This window comes from Tachyglossus aculeatus, chromosome 22, assembly GCF_015852505.1.
Source record: "Tachyglossus aculeatus isolate mTacAcu1 chromosome 22, mTacAcu1.pri, whole genome shotgun sequence".
NCBI classification, from domain to species: domain Eukaryota; kingdom Metazoa; phylum Chordata; class Mammalia; order Monotremata; family Tachyglossidae; genus Tachyglossus; species Tachyglossus aculeatus.
In genome coordinates, this window is record NC_052087.1 from 39,944,732 (window position 1) to 39,970,038 (window position 25,307).

General features: G+C 46.7%; 1 protein-coding gene across 1 annotated transcript in view; it reads left to right on the forward strand.

Moving 5' to 3' along the window:
• The window catches only part of IRAG1 (inositol 1,4,5-triphosphate receptor associated 1), a 148,021-nt gene that overhangs the window by 121,592 nt on the left and 1,122 nt on the right, over positions 1-25,307 (forward strand). Inside the window, exons 15-19 of the mRNA XM_038764614.1 lie at positions 1,003-1,052; positions 5,085-5,192; positions 8,315-8,379; positions 19,194-19,313; positions 22,146-22,277. Of these exons, the coding sequence (XP_038620542.1) occupies positions 1,003-1,052; positions 5,085-5,192; positions 8,315-8,379; positions 19,194-19,313; positions 22,146-22,277 (475 nt within the window). The remainder of the gene's footprint in view (positions 1-1,002; positions 1,053-5,084; positions 5,193-8,314; positions 8,380-19,193; positions 19,314-22,145; positions 22,278-25,307) is intronic.

A 25,307-nucleotide genomic window follows, 5' to 3' on the forward strand; every position in this document is an offset into this window, starting at 1 on the left:
TGGAGGAGATGGGCCTTCAATAAGGCCTTGAAGGAGGGAAGAGTCATTGTCGGGCGGATTTGGAGGAGGGTTTGGCGGCGAGGCAGATGAGATCTAGGCATAGTGAGAAAGTTAACACTAGAAGAGCGAAGTGAGTGGGCTGGATCATAGTAGGAGAGTAGCGAGGTGAGGGAGGAGGGGGCAAGCTGATTGACTGCTTCATTCATTCATTCATTCATTCAATCGTATTTATTGAGAGCTTACTGTGTGCAGAGCACTGGACTAAGCACTTGGGAAGTACAAGTTGGCAACATCTAGAGACGGTCCCTGCCCACCAACGGGCTGCCAGTCTAGAAGGGGGAGACAGACAACAAAGCAAAACATGTGGACTAGGTGTCAAGTCATCAGAACAAATAGGATTCAGGCTAAATGCACATCATTAACAAAATAAATAGAATAGTAAATATGTACAAGTCAAATAAATAGAGTAGTGTGGCTCAGTGGAAAGAGCCCGGGCTTGGGAGTCAGAGGTCGTGAGTTCTAATCCTGACCCCGCCACTTGTCAGCTGGGTGACTTTGGGCAAGTCACTTCACTTCTCTGTGCCTGTTACTTCATCGGTAAAATGGGGATGAGAGTGGGACAACCTACTTACTGTGTATCTTCCCCAGAGCTTAGAACAGTGCTTGGCACATAGTAAGCGCTTAACAAATACCATTATTATCATTATTATCATTATTATTATTATTTAAAGCCAATGGTGAGGAGTTTCCATTTGTTGCTGAGGTGGATGGGCAACCGATGGAGTTTCTTGAGTGGGGAAATATGGTCTGAACATTTTTGTAGAAAAATGGTCACTCGGGGCATTGCTGGCCTGTCGCCCGTCACCTCTCTAATAATAATAATAATAATAATGGCATTTGTTAAGTGCTTATTATGTGCAAAGCACTGTTCTAAGCGCTGGTGTCTAATGGTGTCGTTGTGGTCTAATGGTGTCGTTGTTGTGTTTGTCCTGTTCTCTGCAGAGGATGGAACCCCTCGCACCTCCAGGTCCATGTCGCTCACCCTGGGAAAGGTAAGTCTTCACCTCCAAGACATTCAGGAGGGGTCACTCGGCAGTTTGGGCCATCCCTTCATCACGCCCTTCCTCAGTTTCCCCATTGTAAAATGGGGGCCATCTTGCTTGTCACCCGAGCCCCCTACAAGGGTGCTGGCAGGGAGAAACTAATTCCTTTCCTCAGCCCCGTAGGAGAGGGAGGTGGGGAGAGGGCGCGATGGGAATGAGAAGCAGTGTGGTCCTCTGGGAGTCAGAGGACTGGGGTTCAAATCCCGGCTCCGCCCCTTGTCTGCAGTGTGACCTTGGGTCAGTCACTTAACTTCTCTGGACCTCAGTTGCCACATCTGTAAAATGGGGATTAAGACCGTGAGCCCCATGTGAGACATGGACTGTGTCCAACCCGATTTGTCTTGGGTCTACCCCAGTACTTAGTACAGTGCCTGGCCAATAATAAAGCACTTAACAAATACCATTTAAAAACAAAATAATAATAACGACGGTATTCATTTAGCACTTACTATGTGCCAAGCACTGTTCTCAGCGCTGGGGGAGATACAAGGTATCAGCCCACGTGGGGCTCACAGTCTTCATCCCCATTTTACAGATAGGTAACTGAGGCACAGAGAACTTAAGTGACTTACCCGAAGTCATGCAGCTGACAAGTGGCGGCGCTGGGATTAGAACCCACGACCTCTGGCTCCCAACCCCATGCTCTTTCCACTAAGGCACGCAAAACCAAACAAAACAAACCAGCTCTTCCCCTTGTCTGTAGTATGACCTTGGGCGAGTCACTTAACTTCTCTGTGCCTCAGGTACCTCATCTGTAAAATGGAGATCCCTCTAAATTAGACACTGAGCCCCATGTGTACAAGGAGGCTTTTGGGTAATGTTTGATTAATTCGTATCTACCCCAGCACTTAGTACAGCGCTTGACACATAGAAAGCACTTTAATAATAATGTTAATAATGTTGGCATTTATTAAGCACTTACTATGTGCAAAGCACCATTCTAAGCACTGGGGAGGTTACAAGGTGATCAGATTGTCCCACGGGGGGCTCACAGTCTTAATCCCCGTTTTATTCATTCAGTCGTATTTATTGAGTGCTTACTGTGTGCAGAGCGCTGTACTTTTACAGACGAGGTAACTGAGGCACAGAGAAGTTAAATGACTTGCCCAAAGTCACACATCTGACAATCGGCAGAGCCAGGATTTGGACCCATGACCTCTGACTCCAAAGCCCAGGCTCTTTCCACTGAGCCACGCTAGTTCTCTTTACAGTACTTCTAGACTGTGAGCCCACTGTTGGGTAGGGACCACCTCTATATGTTGCCAACTTGGACTTCCCAAGCGCTTAGTACAGTGCTCTGCACACAGTAAGCGCTCGATCAATACGATTGAATGAATATCATAGTTATTATAATGAGGGAAGAGAGGCGACAGTTGGGGGAGGCGCCTGGATAATGTGGTTTCCTTTCTGAGAAGAGAACTGGGCCCAGGGTTGATAAAACGCTCTCATTTACTGGAAATTGAAAAGCCATTATCCAGTGGACCCCACGGTGGTTCTGGATTTCAACCTTTCGTCCAAGGTCACTGGAGGTGTTTCCAACCCCCTTCCTCAGCTTTTAATGGTCCAGAGTGTGGACCTCTGGGGATTGATTTTAATTGACTTAAATGATTTGTGTTTCGCCGGGCCCCCTTTATTCAGGACAAATTCAGACTGTGTCACTGAGAGACTGAGTAGAGTCCAGCCTTCCGCACTGTTCCTTGGGCTTTCGCACGGTGGGAGGGCAATGTCCCCCTTCTAGACTGTGAGCCCGTTGTTGGGTAGGGACCGTCTCTATATGTCGCCAACTTGTCCTTCCCAAGTGCTTAGTACAGTGCTCTGCACACAGTAAGCACTCAATAAGCAGCGTGGATCAGTGGAAAGAGCCCGGGCTTTGGAGTCAGAGGTCATGGGTTCAAATCCCGGCTCCGCCAATTGTCAGCTGTGTGACTTTGGGCAAGTCACTTAACTTCTCTGTGCCTCAGTTACCTCATCTGGAAAATGAAGATTAAGATTGTGAGCCGCCTGTGGGACAACCTGATCACCTTGTAATTTCCCCAGCACTTAGAACAGTGCTTTGCACAGAGTAAGCGCTTAATAAATGCCATTTAAAAGAAATAAATGAATACGATGGAATGAATGAATGTCCTCTCCGCCCCTCCGGAAGTCTGTCTGGTGGGAGATGTCGGGCCTCGTGGTGGTGACCCAGCTGCCGCCTGGAAACCGGGCCCCTGAGCCGGGGACGCGATGATAAAGCTGCTCAGGAGAGGTCCTGAGGCCTTGAGGGTTTTCCAACCCAACGGGAACATCTCTTCTCTCCTTGGCTAATCGAGAGGCCATTTTGTCAAAGTGAAAGGAGGAAGTTTTGCCTTCTCGCTCACAACCTCAAAACACCCTTCTGTTCTCTCCAAACCTGTTCGTAGGCAAGCCTGTGGTCAGGCTAAAGAAATCTAGGGATGCCTCGGGCCTGGAGGAGGGACGGTTCTCTCCCCTCCCACCTCCCCACTATGGGAATCGTGCCCCTTGTCCTGTCCCTCGATAAGAAGCTGGAGTTCAGGCCGGGACAGGCCTCCAATCCTCTGCCTCAGGAGGGACCATCACTCCATCAATCAATCAGTCAATCAGTCAGTGGTATTTATTGATCACTTATTGTGTCCAGAGCACTGTACTAAGCACCTGGGTGAGTTCATTGCAGTAGAGTTTGTAGACATGTTCCCTGCGCATGAGGAGTTGTTATAATGATGGCATTTATTATTATTAATAATAGTGGCATTTATTAAGCACTTACTATGTGCAAAGCACTGTTCTAAGCTCTGGGCAGGTTATAAGGTGATCACGTTGGCCCACTGGGGGCTCACAGTCTTAATCCCCCATTTTACAGATGAGGTAACTGAGGCCCAGAGAAGTTAAGTGACTTGCGCAAAATCACACAGCTGAAAATTGGCGGAACTGGGATTTGAACCCATGACCTCTGACTCCAAAGCCTGTGCTCTTTCCACTGAGACATGCTGTTATTATTATCATTATTATTAATAACAATAATGACAACTGTGGTATTTATTACATGCCTACTATGTGCCAAGCACCGTACTAAGCCCTGGGGTAGATACAAGGTCATCAGGTTGGACACAATCCCTGTCCCATATTCGGCTCACAGTCTTAATCCCCATTTTACAGATGAGGTAACTGAGGCCCAGAGAGGTGAAGTGACTTACTCAAGGTCACCCGACAGAGAAGTGGCAGAGCAGGGATTAGAACCCAGGACCTTCTGAATCCTAGGCCCGGGATCTATCTACTAGGCTGTGTTACAGTCTAGAGTGATGGTCACTCCTTTGTCCTGTTACCCCCAGCCCCCTGTCTGGATCCTCATGTTGTAGTGACTACAGCCTGACCCTGGGAGTCAGAAGGTCATGGGTTTTGGGGGGTTTTTTGATGGTATTTGTTAAACGCTTACTATGTGCAAAGCACTGTTCTAAGCATCAGGGGGGATACAAGGTGCTCAGGTTGTCCCACCTGGGGCTCACAATCTTAATCCCCATTTTACAGATGAGGGAACTGAGGCCCAGAGAAATGAAGTGACTTGTCCAAAGTCACACAGCTGACAGTTGACGGGGCCAGGATTTGATCCCATGACCTCTGACTCCAAAGCCCGGGCTCTTTCCACTGAGCCACGCTGTTTTAATCCCTGCTCTGCCACTTCTCTGCCGGGTGACCTTGAGCAAGTCACTTCAATTCTCTGGGCCTCAGTTCCCTCATCTGTAAAATAAGGATTGAGACCGTGAGCCCCATATGGGACAGGAATTGGGCCCAACCCGATTTACTTGTAACCACCCCAGTGCTTAATAACAATAATAATAATGATGGCATTTATTAAGCGCTTACTATGTGCAAAGCACTGTTCTGAGCACTAGATTGCTTGGCACATAGTAAGGGCTTAATAAATATCATCATCATTATTATTATTGTTTTTATGCATCCACTGCCAAAGCCTCTTGTTCACCACAGAACATGCCTCGTCGGAGGGTCAGCGTCGCCGTGGTGCCCAAGTTCAATGCTTTGAATGCCCCCGGCCAGCCTCCCGGTACGTCGCCTCTGCCAACACTCCCCGCCACGGTGAGTAGACCCTCCGTCCTTCGGACCGGTCCCCCGTGACCCGGGTGGGCGGGCGGCCTCTGCCCCTCTGGCCCCGGATGGAGACTTGGGGATAACTCGTCTTGGGGTGCGGGACTCCCTGAGGTTGGAGAAAACTTGCGTGGCATCCCTAGACTGTAAAATCATCCCTCTATTCAATTCAATTCAATTCAGTTGTATTTATTGAGCTCTTACTGTGTGCAGAGCACTGTACTAGGCGCTTGGGAAGTACAAGTTGGCAACATCTAGAGACGGTCCCTACCCAACAGCGGGCTCACAGTCTAGAAGGGGGAGACAGACAACAAAACAAAACATATTAACAAAATAAAATAAATGGAATAAATATGTACAAATAAAATAACTAGAGTAATAAATATGTACAAAACCTATATACATATATACAGGTGCTGTGAGGAAGGGAAGGAGGTAAGGCGGGGGGATGGGGAGGGGGAGAAGGGGGACTCTAAACTGTAAGCTCCTGTGGGCAGGGAATGTGTCTGCTGTATTGTTGGGTTGCATTCTCCCAAACGATTAGTATAGTGCTTTGCACACAGTAAGCGGTCAATAAATACTATTGAATGAGTTTGGCGGGGGCCGAGCTCAAATACCATTCATTCATTCATTCATTCATTCAATCGTATTTATTCATTCATTCATTCATTCCATCAATCGTATTTATTGAGCACTTACTGTGTGCAGAGCACTGTACTAAGCGCTTGGGAAGTACAAGTTGGCAACATATAGAGACGGTGCCTCCCCAACAGCGGGCTCACAGTCTAGAAGAGGGAGACAGAGAACAAAACAAAACATATTAACAAAATAAAATAAATGGAATAAATATGTACAAATAAAATAACTAAATAAATAGAGTAATAAATGCATACAAACATATATACATATATACAGGTGCTATGGGGAGGGGAAGGAGGTAAGGCGGGGGATGGGGAGGGGGAGAAGGGGGACTCTAGACTGTAAGCTCCTGTGGGCAGGGAACATGTCTGCTGTATTGTTGGGTTGCATTCTCCCAAACGATTAGTATAGTGCATTGCACACAGTAAGCGGTCAGTAAATACTATTGAATGAGTTTGGCGGGCGCAGAGCTCAAATACCAGTCTCCGCTGCTGAAAAAACACTGCTTTCCCTGGGCCCGGAGAGCCCCCCACTTCTCTGCTGGCTTCATGTGGTGCTCGTCAGCTGATCAGTCCCTGAAGGAGCGAGGCCTAGTGGCTAGAGAGTGAGTTTGAAAGTCAGAAGGAGCTGGGTTCTAATCCTCCCTCCGCCATTTCTGCTGTGTGACCTCGGGCAAGCCGCTTCACTTCATTCATTCATTCACTCAATTATATTTATTGAGCGCTTATTGTGTGCGAAGCACTCTACTAAACACTTGGGAAGTACAGATAGGCAACATAGAGAGATGGTACCTACCCAACAATAGGCTCACAGTCTAGAAGGGGGAGACAGACAACAAAACAAAACAAGTAGACAGATGTAAATATCATCAGAATAGAAAAAATAGAATTATAACTATATAAACATCAACAATAAAATAGAGTAATAAATATGTATGTATATACACAAGTGCTTTGAGGAGGGAAAGGGTAGGACAGAGGGAGGGAGTGAGGGTGATGGGGAGGGGAGGAGGAGCAGAGGAAAAGGAGGGGGCTCAGTCTGGGAAGGCCTCCTGGAGGAGGTGAGCTCTCAGCAAAGATGGAAGGAAAGGGGAGGGAAAGCGCTCAATAAATAGGAAGGAAGGAAGGAAGGAAGGAAGGAAGGAAGGAATACAATAATGAAGGAAGGGAGGGAGGGAGGGAGGAAGGAAGGAAGGAAGGAAAAAAGGAAGGGAGGAAGGAAGGGAGGGAGGGAGGAAGGAAGGAAGGAAGGGAGGGAGGGAGGGAGAGAGGGAGGGAGGAAGGAAGGAAGGAAGGAAGGAAGGAAGGGAGGAAGGAAGGAAGGCATTAAGGGAGAGAGGAAGGAAGGAAGGAAGGAAGGAAGGAAGGAAGGAAGGGAGAGAGGAAGGAAGGAAGGAAGGAAGGAAGGAATGCATTAAGGGAGAGAGGAAGGAAGGAAGGAAGGAAGGAAGGAAGGAAGGAAGGAAAGGAAAGGAAGTCAGGCAGGCAGAAAGGCAAGAAGGAAGGAAGGAAGGAAGAAAGGCAGGAAGGAGAGGGGAGGGGAGGAGAAGGAAAAGAGGGGAGGTGGGGGTCGGGAGGTGAGTGACCACAGCCCCTTGCAGCCACCTACCCAGGCAAGGGAGCACTTCTGTGTTCCCAAGTTCCCTCATCTGTAAAATGGGCATTAAGACCATGAGCCCCACATGGGACAGGGACTGTGTCCAACCTGATTAGCTTGAATCTACCCCAGCACTTAGTACAGTGCCTGACACATTTGCTCTTCGCAAATACCACAATTATTATTATTATTCTAAGTGCATTTGTAATTCATTCATTTCTATTAATGTCTGTCTCCCCCTCTAAACTGTAAGCTTGTTACAAGTCTGTTTATTGATTTTTGTACTATCATCTCAAGCACTTAGTACAGTGCTCTGCACACAGTAAGTGCTCAGTGCATACGATTGACTGACTGACTGCTCTCTTGAGCACTTAGTGCAGTGCTCCTCATGTGTTAAGCACTCAGTAAATTGTCTGGTTGACTGAATAGTGCTCTGCACACAGTAAGTGCTCAATAAATATGATTGATTGATTGATTGAATGGTGAAATAAAATAAGGGAAGTACTCTGGATTTCCAGCAACTCAATTTGAGCCCAGAGGGCTCCCCGGGCTGGGCAGCAGTGTGGCCAAATGGCTAGAACACGAGCCTGGGACTCAGAAGGTCACGGTTCTAATCCTGGCTCCACCACTTGTCTGCTGTGTGACCTTGGGCAAGTCACTTCACTTCCCCTCAGTTCCCTCATCTGTAAAATGGGGAGTGAGACCGTGAGCCCCAAGTGGGACAGTTGTCCAGCCTGATTTGCTGGTATCCACCCCAGTTCTCAGTACAGTGCCTGGTACATAGTAAGCGGTTACCAAATGCAGTTGGGCGGCGCCTCCCTGCCTCAGTGCCTGTGTGAGGTTCTCAACTAATCTTGTCCACTGTGCTCTCATTCTAGGCCGAGTCTCCAAATGGAAAAAGTGTTCCAGTGTCCAGCCCGGCCCTGCCAGCCCTCCTGGAGAAGTACGTTTCGTGTTTCCCCCTTCAATCAATCAATCAATTAATCAATCGTATTTATTGAGTGCTTAATGTGTGCAGAGCACTGTACTAAGCACTTGGGAAGTACAAGTTGATGCTCGGGACCTCCTCTCCATCACGTGGGATGGAGACTTGGAGACCCCGGAGGGTTGTAGGAAAGGTCCAGAGCTCGGGGGTCCAGGAGGGCCAGTTTTCCAACTGCCGCTTCCCGCCGAGGATGGGCCAGATCTGTCTGAGTTCCTCCAGATGCCACCTGGGTTTGACTAGAGAAGCAGCGTGGCTCAGTGGAAAGAGCCTGGGCTTGGGAATCAGAGGTCGTGGGTTCAAATCCCGGCTCCGCCACTTGTCAGCTGTGTGACTTTGGGCAAGTCACTTCACTTCTCTGTGTCTCAGTTACCTCATCTGGAAAATGGGGATTAAGACTGTGAGCCCCACGTGGGACAACCTCATCACCTGGTATGATGATGATGATGGCATTTGTTAAGCGCTTACTCTGTGCAACACACTGTTCTAAGCGCTAAGAAGGTTACAAGGTGATCAGATTGTCCCATGGGGGGCTCACAGTCTTAATCCCCATTTTACAGATGAGGAAACTGAGGCCTAGAGAAGTTAAGTGACCTGCCCAAAGTCACATAGCTGACAATTAGCAGAGCCGGGATTTGAACCCCTGACCTCTGACTCCAAAGCCCATGCTCTTTCCACTGAGCCACGCTGCTTCTCTTAGAACAGTGCTTTGCGCATAGTAAGCGCTTAACAAATGCCATCATTATTATTATTATTATTATTATTATTATTATTATTATTGAGGCGGTCCCCCAGTTCAGACCTCTGTGTCCTGGGTGTTTCTTTCCATTATATGCAAGAGAAACTGGAAGCGGGAATGGTTCCAGATCTCCTGGGGCTTGAGGGAAATTTTCGTTTGCTCTTTGAACTCTTCCTCCCCCTGGGATGGGGACGGCACCCAGCTCCGGGCCAAGCGGGCTCTCTGAATCTTTGAACTACCGGTCTGACACCTATGACTTTCTCTCCCTTCATTCATCCAATCGTATTTATTGAGCGCTTACTGTGTGCAGAGCACTGTACTAAACGCTCCCTTCACTCACGCTGTTGTGGTTTTAGTTTTGTCCGAGAGCCATAGATGGGTCTAGAAAGAGCCCCATCCTGTCCAAGCACCCTGGGAATCAGACAGTCTCAGGCCTCCATCATCCTGCCACCAGCCTGACAATTCCCTGTTCCCACTTCAGAGGCGGGAAGGGACAAGGAGTTCCACACTTCCGCACCTGGGCAGGACCCAGGAAAAAGATCCCAGGCTTGGGTGTCAGGAGACCTGGGTTCTAATCCTGTCTCCATCACATGCCGGCGATGTCACTGTAGGCAAGTCACTTCTCTTCTTCTCTGCAAGACATCTTCTATGTATGCAGCTGTGGACTGTGAGCTCGTTGAGGACGGGGATTGCCACTGTTTATTGTTGCATTGTTCTTTCCCAAGCGCTTACTACAGCGCTCTGCACACGGTAAGTGCTTAATAAGAGAGAATAATAATTAGAGAAGCAGCGTGGTTCAGTGGAAAGAGCACGGACTTTGGAGTCAGAGGTCATGGGTTCAAATCCCAGCTCCTCCAATTGTCAGCTGTGTGACTTTGGGTAAGTCACTTCTCTTCTTCTCTGCAAGACATCTTCTATGTATGCAGCTGTGGACTGTGAGCTCGTTGAGGACGGGGATTGCCACTGTTTATTGTTGCATTGTTCTTTCCCAAGCGCTTACTACAGCGCTCTGTGCACAGTAAGTGCTTAATAAGAGAGAATAATAATTAGAGAAGCAGCGTGGCTCAGTGGAAAGAGCACGGACTTTGGAGTCAGAGGTCATGGGTTCAAATCCCAGCTCCTTCAATTGTCAGCTGTGTGACTTTGGGTAAGTCACTTCTCTTCTTCTCTGCAAGACATCTTCTATGTATGCAGCTGCGGACTGTGAGCTCGTTGAGGATGGGGATTGCCACTGTTTATTGTTGCATTGTTCCTTCCCAAGCGCTTACTACAGTGCTCTGCGCACAGTAAGTGCTTAATAAGAGAGAATAATAATTAGAGAAGCAGCGTGGTTCAGTGGAAAGAGCACGGACTTTGGAGTCAGAGGTCATGGGTTCAAGTCCCAGCTCCTCCAATTGTCAGCTGTGTGACTTTGGGTAAGTCACTTCTCTTCTTCTCTGTAAGACATCTTCTATGTATGCAGCTGTCTGCTGGGTGACCTGTGGACTGTGAGCTCGTTGAGGATGGGGATTGTCACTGTTTATTGTTGCATTGTTCTTTCCCAAGCGCTTACTACAGCGCTCTGCACACGGTAAGTGCTTAATAAGAGAGAATAATAATTAGAGAAGCAGCGTGGTTCAGTGGAAAGAGCACAGACTTTGGAGTCAGAGGTCATGGGTTCAAGTCCCAGCTCCTCCAATTGTCAGCTGTGTGACTTTGGGTAAGTCACTTCTCTTCTTCTCTGCAAGACATCTTCTATGTATGCAGGTGTGGACTGTGAGCTCGTTGAGGACGGGGATTGTCACTGTTTATTGTTGCATTGTTCTTTCCCAAGCGCTTACTACAGCGCTCTGCACACGGTAAGTGCTTAATAAGAGAGAATAATAATTAGAGAAGCAGCGTGGTTCGGTGGAAAGAGCACGGACTTTGGAGTCAGAGGTCATGGGTTCAAATCCCAGCTCCTCCAATTGTCAGCTGTGTGACCGGGTAAATCACTTCACTTCTCTGTGCCTCAGTTACCTCATCTGTAAAATGGGGATTAAGATTGTGAGCCCCACGTGGGACAACCTGATCACCTTGTAAATTCCCCAGTGCTTAGAACAGTGCTCTGCACATAGTAAGCGCTTAATAAATGCCATTATTATTATTATTATTGTAGAACACTGGCCTGAGAGTCAGAAGGTCATGGGTTCTAATCCCAGCTCCGCCTCTTGTCTGGTGTATGGCCTTGGGCAAACCACTTCACTTCTCTGTGCCTCAGTTACCTCATCTGTAAAATGGGGATTAAGACTGTGAGCCCCACATGGGGCAACCTGATCACCTTGTAAATTCCCCAGTGCTTAGAACAGTGCTCTGTACATAGTAAGCGCTTAATAAATGCCATTATTATTATTATTATTACAGAACACTGGCCTGAGAGTCAGAAGGTCATGGGTTCTAATCCCAGCTCCGCCTCTTGTCTGGTGTATGGCCTTGGGCAACCACTTCACTTCTCTGTGCCTCAGTTACCTCATCTGTAAAATGGGGACTAAGACTATGAGTCCTATGTAGGGCAGGGACTGTGTCCAACTTGATTTGCTTGTATCCACCACAGCGCTCAGTACAGTGCCTGGCAAATAGTAAGCATTTAAAGAGCACGATTATTACTATTATTATTCTCTGTGTCTCAGTTACTTCATCTGTAAAATGGGGATGAAGAATGTGAGCCTTGTGTAGAACAGGGACTGTTTCCAACCTGATCTGCTTGTATCCACACTGACGTTTTGTAGAATGCTTGGCACATAGTCAGCACTTAACAAATACCATCGTTATTATTATTCTATCTTTAAAAAACCCTTTGTTCTTTTCACTCTGCCCTGCCCTGCAGAAGCAGAGTGGCTCGGTGGAAAGAGCATCATCATCATCATCATCATCAATCGTATTTGTTGAGCGCTTACTATGTGCAGAGCACTGTACTAAGCGCTTGGGAAGTACAAATTGGCAACACATAGAGACAGTCCCTACCCAACAGTGGGCTCACAGTCTAAAAGAGCACGGGCTTTGGAGTCAGAGGTTGTGGGTTCAAACCCCGGCTCTGCCAATTGTCAGCTGTGTGACTTTGGGCAAGTCACTTCACTTCTCTAGGCCTAGTTACGTCATCTGTAAAATGGGGATTAAGACTGTGAACCCCCCGTGGGACAACCTGATCACCTTGTAACCTCCCCAGCGCTTAGAACAGTGCTTTGCACATAGTAAGCGCTTAACAAATGCCATCATTATTATGATTACCTCGAGCCCCCTCTGCCAAGCTTCCGCTGGTAAAGGTTGCCAGCCTGCCCTCCTGCTCTCGGTGGAAATGATTTCCCTTCCTTTCACTTGTCCTTTCGATTTTGGTTTCTTTGCGTGTCCCAAGACTCCAATTTCAGGAGCTGGGAGATGGGGGAGTGAGAGTGAGGGGGAAAGGGGGTGCAGAAGTGTGGGGTGGTTTTGGAGAAAGATGCAAGCCAGGGGACCAGCCAAACGTGGCAATCTTTCATTCATTCATTCAATTGTATTTATTAAGCGCTTACTGTGTTCAGAGCACTGTACTAAGCGCTTGGAAAGTACAAATGGAGCAACAAATAGAGACAGTCCTTACCCAACTATGGTTCTGATGGCCCTGCGGTCAGCCGGTCCATCTGTCCGTCCCCTGCTCCTCTCTGGCTCATTGCTTGGAATTTGGATCATCCAGCAGCCCACCAAAGACTCTTTGTGACAGAACCAGTAATGATGATGATGATGATAATAATAATAATAATGGTATTTGGTAATGGTATTTGGAGAAGCAGAGTGGCTCAATGGAAAGAGCACGGGCTTTGGAGTCAGAGGCCCAAACATCCGCCAAACATCCGCACATCCACCAAGTTAGCTCTCTTCCTCCCTTCAAGGCCCTATTGAGAGCTCACCTCCTCCAGGAAGCCTTCCCACACTGAGCCCCCTCCTTCCTCTCCGCTTCTTCCCCTTCTCCATCCCCCCGCCTTACCTCCTTCCCCTCCCCACAGCACCTGTATATATGTATATATGTTTGTATGTATTTATTACTCTATTTATTTTATTTGTACATATTTATTCTATTTATTTTATTTTGTTAATATACTTTGTTTTGTTCTCTGTCTCCCCCTTCTAGACTGTGAGCCCACTATTGGGTAGGGACCGTCTCTATATGTTGCCAACTTGTACTTCCCAAGCGCTTAGTACAGTGCTCTGCACACAGTAAGCGCTCAATAAATATGATTGAAAGAATGAATGAATGAAATCCCGGCTCCGCCAAATGTCAGCTGTGTGACTTTGGGCAAGTCACTTCACTTCTCTGTGCCTCAGTTCCCTCATCTGTAAAATGGGGATGAAGACTGTGAGCCCCCTGTGGAGCAACCTGATCACCTGGTAACCTCCCCAGTGCTTAGAACATAGTAAGCACTTAATAAATGCCATTATTATTATTATTATTATTATTATTCACTTACTATGTGTCAGGCAACTGTACTAAGTGCTTGGGTGGATACAAGCAACTAAAACTGGACACAGTCCCTGTCCCACGTGGGGCTCATAGTGTGACCTTGGGCAAGTCACTTCACTTCTCTGTGCCTCAGTTACCTCATCTGTAAAACAGGAATTGAGTCTGTGAGCCCCATGTGGGACAGGGACTGTAATCCAACCCGATTTGCTTGTATCCACCCCGGCGCTTAGAACAGTGTCGGACACACAGTAAGCACTTTAACAAATGCCATAATTATTATCATTATTATGAGGTCACTGAGGCCCAGAGAAGGAAGTGACTTGCCCACGGTCTCACAGCAGACAGGTGGTGGAGTCGAGATTAGAACCCAGGACCTTCTGAATCCCAGGCCCGTGCGCTTCCGCTACATCCCAGGGATGGGTGAAAATACGGGGTCCTGTTTAAAAGAATCTTTCGGAAGGAAGGAGCTGGGCTGTTTACTCGGGAAACTGGAATGAGCGTGCCCGGATTGAGTAACAGAGTTTGACAAAGCATTTCCCGTTCAGGCACAGAAACATTTCTTTCTCAGGAAATCAGCACGGCATAGTAGATAGACCATGGGCCTCGGATCAAGGAGGACTTGGGTTCTAATACCGGCCCCAACACTTGTCTGTTATGTGCTCTTCGGCAAGTCACTTAATAATAATAATAATAATAATGGTATTTGTTAAGTGCTTACTATGTTCAAAGCACTGTTCTAAGCACTGGGAAGGTTACAAGTTGATCAGGTTGTCCCACGGAGGGCTCACAGTTTTAATCCCCATTTTACAGATGAGGGAACTGAGGCACAGAGAAGTGAAGTGACTTGCCCAAAGTCACACAGCTGACAGTCGGCGGAGCCGGGATTTGAACCCATGACCTCTGACTCCAAAGCCCGGGCTCTTTCCACTGAGCCACGCTGCTTCAATGAATGAAACTTCACTTTCATTCAATCGCATTTATTGAGCGCTTACTGTGTGCAGAGCACTGTACTAAGCGCATGGGAAGTACAATTCAGCAACAAAGAGGGACAATCCCTGCCCACAACGGGCTCACAGTCTACAAGGAGGGAGACGGACATCGAAATAAGTAAACAGGCATCAGTAGCATTATTATAACTGAAATAATTTTAGATGTGTATGCATCATTGATTCATTCATTCATTCAATCGTATTTATTGAGTGCTTGCTGTGCACAGAGCACTGTACTAAGCGCTTGGGAAGTACAAGTTGGCAACATATGGAGACGGTCCCTACCCAACAGTGGGCTCACAGTCTAGTAGAGGATGAGGCACAGTGAGAAGATTTAGCACGAGAGAAGCGGAGTGTGTGGGCTCTGTAGGAGAGAAGGGAGGTGAGGTAAGAAGGTGCAAGGTGATGGAGAGCTTTGAAGCCAATAGTGAGGAGTCTCTGGGCCTCAGTTACCTCATCTGTAAAATGGGGATTAAGACTGTGAGCCCCATGTGGGACAGGGGCTGTGTCTAACCTGATTAGCTTGGAACCACCCCAGCGCTTAGAACAGTGCGTGACATACTGTAAGCACTTAATTAATATCATCATCATCATCAATGAAATGATCAATTAATGACATTTATTGAGTGCGTGCTATGTGCAGAGCACTGTACCAAGTGCTTCATTCATTCAATCGTATTTATTGAGCGCTTACTGTGTGCAGAGCACTGTACAAAGCGCTTGGGAAGTGCAACTTGGCAACGTATAGAGACAGTCCTTACCCAACAGTGGGCTCACAGTCTAGAAGGGGGAGACAGAGAACAAAACAAAACATATTAACAAAATAAAATGAATAGAATAAATATGTACAAATAAATAAATAAATAGAGTAATAAATCCGTACAAACATATATACATATATACAGGTGCTGGGGGGAGGGGAAGGAGGTAAGGCGGGGGGATGGGGAGGGGGAAGCACTTGAGAGAATACGATACAAAAGAGTTAACAGACGTTAAAAGATCGATCTCTCTTTTGATCTACAGAAGAATCCATTTTCCTGAGTTGTTGCCTTCCCTAGATATATCTTTTCTACCCTTGCTCCCAAGAACATATCTCAAAGACAAAGAATCAGGAAGCCGCACATAAGAGGGAAAAAAAAAGTCCGGAGAGAGCTAGCCGACGATGTAGTTTGTACAGGAGAATTGTTATGAATAACGGATATTTTTAGTGCGTTATCTCTCTTTGTCCAAACAGGCTTCGGTTTCCAGCCTGATGAAATATAAATTTTCGACGGTGTAGAGGAAAATAGGAGGTGGGAAAGGGAGGCCAAGTCTGAACAGAGCAAGGCGGTGGACTCTCCTAAACTCAACGTGAAGTCCCTTCGGGGCCTCTTAATTACCGGTCCTTTCCTGCAAGGAGTTGGCTTGAAAATACAGCTTCAATTTTCCTCCATTGCGAGGGGGCCCTTTAGGGCGACAGAGCTGGAAAGGAAAATTCCCCCAGATTGAAGTCTTGCCCCACTGACAGATCAGGATCGGCTAAGCCTGGGAATCAGAGGAAACTGAGTTCTCATCCCGGCTCTGCCACTTGTCTGCTGCATGACCTTGGGCAAACCACTTCCCTTCTCTGTGCCTTGATTTCCTCAGCTGTAGAATGGGAATCAAATATCCGTTCTGGTTTCCTCTTACAATGCGAGTCGCATGTGGGGCATGGACTTTGTCCGACCTAGTTACCTTGTAATCTATCCTGGCACTTGGACCAGTGCAGGATACCCATGAGAAGCAGTATGGCGTATCGGCTAGAGAATGGGCTGGGAGGCAGAAGGTCATGGGTTCTAATCCCGGCTCCGCCACTTGTCTGCTGTGTGACCTTGGCCAAGTCGCTTCACTTCTCTGGGCCTCAGCTCCCTCATCTGTAAAATGGGGATTGATGATGATATGTTTGGTTTTGTTCTCTGTCTCCCCCTTCTAGGCTGTGAGCCCACTGTTGGGTAGGGACCGTCTCTATATGTTGCCAACTTGTACTTCCCAAGCGCTTAGTACAGTGCTCTGCACACAGTAAGCGCTCAATAAATACAATTGATTGATTCTCTGGGCCTCAGTTCCCTCATCTGTCAAATGGGGATTGATGATGATATGTTTGGTTTTGTTCTCTGTCTCCCCCTTCTAGACTGTGAGCCCACTGTTGGGTAGGGACTGTCTCTATATGTTGTCAACTTGTACTTCCCAAGCGCTTAGTACAGGCTCTGCACAAAGTAAGCACTCAATAAATACGATTGATTGATTCTCTGGGCCTCAGTTCCCTCATCTGTCAAATGGGGATTGATGATGATATGTTTGGTTTTGTTCTCTGTCTCCCCCTTCTAGACTGTGAGCCCACTGTTGGGTAGGGACTGTCTCTATATGTTGTCAACTTGTACTTCCCAAGCGCTTAGTACAGGCTCTGCACAAAGTAAGCACTCAATAAATACGATTGATTGATTCTCTGGGCCTCAGTTCCCTCATCTGTAAAATGGGGATTGATGATGATATGTTTGGTTTTGTTCTCTGTCTCCCCTTTCTAGACTGTGAGCCCACTGTTGGGTAGGGACCGTCTCTATATGTTGCCAACTTGTACTTCCCAAGCGCTTAGTACAGTGCTGTGCACACAGTAAGCACTCAATAAATACGATTGATTGATTCTCTGGGCCTCAGTTCCCTCATCTGTCAAATGGGGATTGATGATGATATGTTTGGTTTTGTTCTCTGTCTCCCCCTTCTAGACTGTGAGCCCACTGTTGGGTAGGGACTGTCTCTATATGTTGCCAACTTGTACTTCCCAAGTGCTTAGTACAGTGCTCTGCACACAGTAAGCACTCAATAAATATGATTGATTGATTGATTGATTAAGCGCTTACTGTGTGCCAAGCACTGTTCTAAGCGCTGGGGAGGTTACAAGGTGATCAGGTTGTCCCGCGGGGGGCTCACAGTCTTAATCCCCATTTTATAGCTGAGGTAACTGAGGCACAGAGAAGTGAAGTGACTTGCCCAAAGTCACACAGCTGGCAATTGGCGGAGTCGGGATTTGAACCCATGACCTCTGACTCCAAAGCCCAGGCTCTTCCCACTGAGCCATGCTGCTTCTCTGTGAGCCCCATGTGGGACAGGGACTGGGCCCAACCCGATTTGCTTGTGTCCACCCCAGTACTTAGTACAGTGCCTGGCACATAGTAAACGCTTAACAAGTGCCACAGGTATTATTATTACTACCAACTACTTAACAAATACCACAGACGTTATTAGTAACATCGACGGGAAGCAGCGTGGCTCAGTTGAAAGATCACGGGCTTTGGAGTCAGAGGTCATGAGTTCAAATCCCAGCTCTGCCAATTGTCAGCTGGGTGACTTTGGGCAAGTCACTTCACTTCTCTGGGCCTCAGTGACCTCATCTGTAAAATGGGGATTAAGACAACCTGATCACCTTGTAACCTCCCCAGCACTTAGAACAGCCCTTTGTACATAGTAAGCGCTTAATAAATGCCATCATCATCATCATCATTAGTAGAAGGCAAGAGGGACTGTGCTGTTGTTCAATTGCGTCCTTACTCACTGTGGGCAGGGAATGTGTCCGTTTATACTGAGAAGCAGCATGACATCGTGGACTGAGCACAGGCCTGCAAGTGAGAAGGTCATGGGTTCTAATCCCAGCTCTGCCACTTCATTCAATCATTCATTCAATCATATTTATTGAGCGCTTACTGTGTGCAGAGCACTGTACTAAACACTTGGGGAGTACAAGTTGGCAACATCTAGAGGCGGTCCCTACCCAACAGCGGGCTCATTGTCTAGAAGAGGGAGACAGACAACAGAACAAAACATATTAACAAAATAAAATAAATAGAATAAATATGTACAAATAAAATAAATAAATAAAGAGTAATAAATACATACAAACATATATACATATATACAGGTGCTGTGGGGAGGGGAAGGAGGTAAGGTGGGGAGGATGGGGAGGGGGAGGAGGGGAGACAGTTGCCACTTGTCTGCTGTGTGACCTGGGGCAAGTCACTTCACTTTTCTGTGCCTCAGTTCCTTCATCTGCAAAATGAGGATTGAGCCTGTGAGCCCTATGTGGGACAGGGACCGTGTCCAACCCAATTTGCTTGCATCTACTTCAGTGCTTAGTACAGTGCCTGGTACATAGTAAACACTTTAACAAATACCATTATTATTATTATTATTATTATTATATTGTACTCTCCCAAGCACTTAGTACAGTGCTTTGCACACAGTAAGCACTCAACAAATACGATTCCCTTCCCCACAGCACCTGTATATATGTATATATGTTTGTACATATTTATTACTCTATTTATTTTACTTGTACATATCTATTCTATTTATTTTATTTTGTTAGTATGTTTGGTTTTGTTCTCTGTCTCCCCCTTCTCGACTGTGAGCCCACTGTTGGGTAGGGACTGGCTCTATATGTTTCCAACTTGTACTTCCCAAGCGCTTAGTGCTCTGCACACAGTAAATGCTCAATAAATACGATTGATTGATTGATTAAATGAATGAATACAGAAATGACACTTCCCTGATTAACTTTTTTCCTCTCTTCTTGTCCCCCAAGTGGGAGATCCAACGGGGACCAGGACTGTTATTTCCCAGCGCCCGCGCTGGCCCAGAGTTGCGTGGAGGAGATCAGCCCCGAGACGAAGGCCAAGATAGAGGAAGAGGCCTTCAACAAAGGGTAAGCCCAACTATCAGCTGAAGACCATCCCCCCCTCGGCCCCACAACAGTCAATCAGTCGCATTTATTGAGCGCTTCCTTGGTGCAGGGCTCTGGACTAAGCGACAGGACTGCAGAGACGCAGCATAGTGTAGGGGCGAGAACATGAGCCTGAGCGTCAAAAGGCCACGGGTTCTAATCCCACCTCCGCCGCTTGTCAGTTGTGGCACCTTCGCTTCACTTCTCTGGGCCTCGGTTACCTCAGCTGTAAAATGGGGGTTGAGACTGTGAGCCCCAAGTGGGACAGGGACTACGTCTAACCCAATTTGCTTGTATCCACCCCAGAGATTAGTAAGCGCTTAAGAAATACCACAATTATTATTATTAATATAACACATACGTGATATACTTACATACTTGATATACTGACGTAATATCATCATCATCAATCGTATTTATTGAGCACTTACTGTGTGCAGAGCACTGTACTAAGCGCTTGGGAAGTACAAGTTGGCAACATATAGAGACGGTCCCTACCCAACAGAGGGCTTCTGTACTTCTATAATTGATTGATTTCTATTAGTGTCCGGCTCCCCTTCTAGACTGTAAGCTCATTTGGGCAAGGAATGTAACTGTTTACTGTTCTATTGTACTATCCCAAGCGCTTAGTACAGTGCACTGCACACAGTAAGCGCTCAATAAATACGATCGATCCATTGATTGATTGGCCTCCTTCAACAACCACAAGGTTAGACCCTCACCAGGACCCCATCTTCTAGACTCTGGGCCCGTTGTTGGGTAGGGACTGTCTCTATATGTTGCCGATTTGTACTTCCCAAGCGCTTAGTACAGTGCCCTGCACACAGTAATCGCTTAATAAATACCATCAAATGAATGAATGAATGTCTGACACAGTGGGGTCACTGAGTTGTTAAGGGGTGACGGGGTTTTCCTCACACACCATTACGTGTCATCAATCAATCAGTGATATTTACTAAGCGCTCGATGTTTGCGGGGCACTGAACTAAGCACTTGGAGAGTATGATTGTTGATAGACACGATCCTGGCAGTGGGACTTAGTGGAAAAAGCACGGGCTGAGGAGTCAAAAGTCCTAGGTTCTAATCCTGTCTTCTCCACTTGTCAGTTGTGTGACCTTGGGCAAGTCACTTAACTTCTCTGTGCCTCAGTTACCTCATCTGGAAAATGGGTATTTGAGACCGTGAGCCCCACCTGGGACAACATGATAACCTTGTATCTCCCCAGGCGCTTAGAACAGTGCTTGACACATAGTAAGCACTTAACAAATACAAGTCACTTAACTTCCCTGTGCCTCAGTTACCTCATCTGGAAAATGGGGATTTGAGACCGTGAGCCCCACCTGGGACAACATGATAACCTTGTATCTCCCCAGGCGCTTAGAACAGTGCTTGACATATCATCAATCGCATTTATTGAGCGCTTACTGTGTGCAGAGCACTGTACTAAGCGCTTGGGAAGTACAAGTTGGCAACATATAGAGACAGTCCCTACCCAACAGTGGGCTCACAGTCTAAAAGTAAGTAAGCACTATATAGTAAGTAATATATATATATATATATATAATGTATATATATAGTATAATGTATATATATGTATATATATATATAGTAGTAAGCACTTAACAAATACATCATTAATTGCTATCTAGTGGGGGCGACAGATATGAAAATAAATAATAACTAGGGCGACAGATATGAAAATAAATAATAACTAGGGGACTTCAATACCAGTTTCCCTCCTACTTGACTGTGAGCTCCATTTGGAACGTGCCTTCATGTGGACTGATTAACTTTTGTTTGCATCTATTGCGGAGAAGCAGCGTGGCTCAGTGGGAAGAGCCTGGGCTTTGGAGTCAGAGGTCATGGGTTCAAATCCCGGCTCCGCCAATTGTCAGCTGTGTGACTTTGGGCAAGTCACTTCACTTCTCTGGGCCTCAGTTCCCTCATCTGTAAAATGGGGATTAAGCCTGTGAGCCCCCCCGTGGGACAACCTGATCACCTTGTAACCTCCCCAGAACTTAGAACTGTGTTTTGCACATAGTAAGTGCTTAATGAATGCCATCATTATTATTATTATTATCTGTCCCAGCGCTTGAGTAGTGCTTGACACAGAGTATAAACATTTAACAAAAAAGCACTCAATGTAGTAATCTGCACATAGTAAGAGCTCAGTAAATACTATTGATTGATTGACTGACAGGTTGATAGATTACTCCCACTAGCCAGGACTGAACAGCTGGGAGAGACTGAAATCTGCCTTTGGCCCATAATATTTACACTATCACCAGGATACCCGGTGTTATCGTAGACACACATGTCAGCGCAAGAAGGAAATGATTCTCGTCCAGAGTCATTCGGGGGCAGGAGGGAAGGCCAGATGACCAGAGCGGGGTCCCTCTTGGGAGAAAAATAACCTTCAGCCCCCTCTTCCTCAGTTCATTCCCCCGTGAAGACACCCCGGCAATCAACACCTTTCCCAGGAGCCAATCCAACCCTCCTCTTGTTTAGTACATCGAGAGTAAAGTTCAGGAAATGTCAAACTACTAGACAATTCTTCACAATTTTGGTCATGAACATCTTTACTTTCCCGTTGACATAAACAGGAAGGATGGGAGCCGGAAGGTGGGGAAACACTTTTTGATAGACACGGTGCAGGGAACAGGTGATGTGTGTAATGTCTCCCAGTTTTTTCCAGCTGCATGGGAACAGAGAACGCTTCTGGGAATTTATTGGGTGGCTGGGGATTCCAGGAACCAGAGGGAGATGGCACTAACTTGGCCTCCGTGGAATCACAACGGGTTCTCTTTTCCCAAGGTATCAGGAAGGCCTGAAGAAAACCAAAGAACTTCAAGAACTCAAGGGAGAAGAGGAAGAAAAGAAGAACGAAGGTCCCGATGAGCCCGAAGAGTCTGAAATCGAGGAAGAGCAAAAAGATCTGAAAAACAGGTGAGGGCCCATGGCCCGGGACCTTCTGAGTCTCTGAGTATCTGTTAATAAATCAACGGTATTTACGGAGCGCTTACTATGTGCCGAGCACTGTGCTAGGTGCTTGGGAGAGAACGATACAGTAGAGTTGGTTCCCCGTCCACAAGGAGGTTACAGTCTAGAGGGTGAGACAGATATTAAAATAAATTACTGACAGGAGAATGGAAGCAGCGTGGCTCAGTGGAAAGAGCCCGGGCTTTGGAGTCAGAGGTCATGGGTTCAAATGCCGGCTCCGCCAATTGTCATCATCATCATCATCATCAATCGTATTTATTGAGCGCTTACTATGTGCAGAGCACTGTACTAAGCGCTTGAGAAGTACAAACTGGCAACATATAGAGACAGTCCCTACCCAACAGTGGGCTCACAGTCTAAAAGGGGGAGACAGAGAACAAAACCAAGCATACTAACAAAATAAAATAAATAGAATAGATATGTACAAGTAAAATAAATAAATAAATAAATGAATGAATGAATAGAGTAATAAATATGTACAAACATATATACATATAAACAGGTGCTGTGGGGAAGGGAAGGAGGTAAGATGGGGGGGATGGAGAGGGGGACGAGGGGGAGAGGAAGGAAGGGGCTCAGTCTGGGAAGGCCTCCTGGAGGAGGTGAGCTCTCAGCAGGGCCTCAGCTGTGTGACTTTGGGCAAGTCACTTAACTTCTCTGTGCCTCAGTTACCTCATCTGTAAAATGGGGATGAAGACTGTGAGCCCCCCGTGGGACAACCCGATCACCTTGTAACCTCCCCAGCGCTTAGAACAGTGCTTTGCACATAGTAAGCACTTAATAAATGCCATCATTATTATTATTATTATATGTATAAAAGTACATAGAAGCAGCATGGCCTTGTTGATAGAACGCAGGCCTGCTAGTCAAGAAGGACCTGGGTTCTAATCCCGGCTCTGCCACTTGTCTGCTGTGTGACCTTGGGCAAGCCACTTCACTTCCCTGGACCACAGTCACCTCATCTGTAAAGTGGGGATTAAGACCGTGAGCCCCAAGTGAGACAAGAATTGTGTCTAACCTATCTCCGTCAATGCTTAGAACATTGTAAGCACTTACCAAATACCATAAAAGAAGTTAGGTGGGACTAGGGGTGGTGTGAATATCCAGGGTTTAAGGGGCACAGATTCATTCAATCGTATTTATTGAGCACTTACAGAGTGGAAAGCACTGTACCAATCCAAATGCATAGGCAACATAGACGGGAGAATGAACAGGAGAAATGAGAGCTTTATCAGGGGAGGATTTTAGTCTCTTTCTATGTGCCAAGAACTGGAGTCGATTCAAGATCATCAGGTTCGACATACTTATTGTCTCACATGAGCTCACAGTCTAAGTGTGAGGGAAAAGAGGTACAAGTGCTTAGCACAGTGCTCTGGAAGCGCTCAATAAATATGACTGAATGAATGACTATTTCAGCTCCATATTACAGATGTGGAAACCGAGTCCCAGAAAAGGGACACAGCTCGTTCTAGATCACCCAGTAGGCAAGTGGGAGAGCCGGGATTAGAACCCAGGTGCTTCGACTTTCAGGCCTGTGCTCTTTCCATCAGGCTTTGCTGCTTCTGGCTCCGGGAGTGACTTGATGTCCGGGCAATGTAATTTGTCCATATCTGGATCCAGGCTGCTCTTGCTGATCAGAGGCCTCAGAGAATTTGATTAGGGCTCAGAACTCAGGTTCCCTCCTGCCTTCTCCCCCGGCAGCAGGTGGGAACAAGGAGAAAGGATGCTTTTTAATAATGATAATAATTTTTTTAATGGCATTTATTAAGCACTTACTATGTGCAAAGCACTGTTCTAAGCGCTGGGGAGGATACAAGGTGATCAGGTTGTCCTACATGGGGCTCACAGTCTTAATCCTCATTTTACAGATGAGGTAACTGAGGCACAGAGAAGTTGAGTGACTTGCCCAAGTCACACAGCTGACAATTGGTGGAGTCGGGATTTGAACCCATGACCTCTGACTCCAAAGCCCAGGCTCTTTCCATTGAGCCACGCGCTTACTACGTGCAAAGCACTGCTCTAAGCGCTGGGGAGGATACAAGTGATCAGATTGTCCCATGTGGGGCTCACAATCTTAATTCCCATTTTACAGATGAGGTAACTGAGGCACAGAGAAGTGAAGTGACTTCCAAAGTCACACGGCTGACTAGTGGCAGAGCTGGGATATCCTTTTTGTATAGGAACTTGAGGTGGGGCAGGTTTCTTTGTAGTTATAATAATAATCGCAGTATTTGTTAAACTCTAGCACTGTAGTAAGTGCTGGAGTAGATATTCAAGAGCCTGATTAATCCCCTGAAGGAAGACTTGTTTTAGACCAGGATGAAAGGAAAGTTTCCAACCAAAATGGTGCATTGCTATTACTACTATTACTGCCATTTATTTATTTTTTGGTATTTGTTAAGCACTTACTATGTGCCAGGGACTGTACTAAGTGCTGGGGGAGATACAGTCTAATCAGGTTGGATTTCATTCATTCATTCATTCAATCGTATTTATTGAGCACTTACTGTGTGCAGAGCACTGGACTAAGCGCTTGGGAAGTACAAGTTGGCAACATATAGAGACAGTCCCTACCCAACAGCAGGCTCACAGTCTCGAAGGGGGAGACAGACAACAAAACAAAACATGTTAACAAAATAAAATAAATAGAATAGTAAATATGTACAAGTAAAATAAATAGAGTAATAAATCTGTACAAACATATATATATAGGTGCTGTGGGGAGGGGAAGGAGGTAGGGCAGTGGGGATGGGGAAGAGGAGAGGAAAAAGGGGGCTCAGTCTGGGAAGGCCTCCTGGAGGAGGTGAGCTCTCAGTAGGGCTTGGAAGGGAGAAAGAGAGCTAGCTTGGTGGGTGTTGGGAGGGAGGGCATTCCGGGCCAGGGGGAGGACATGGGCTGGGGGTTGAAAGCGAGACAGGCAAGAACGAGGCACCATGAGGAGATTAGCAGCAGAGGAGCAGAGGGTGCAGGCTGGGC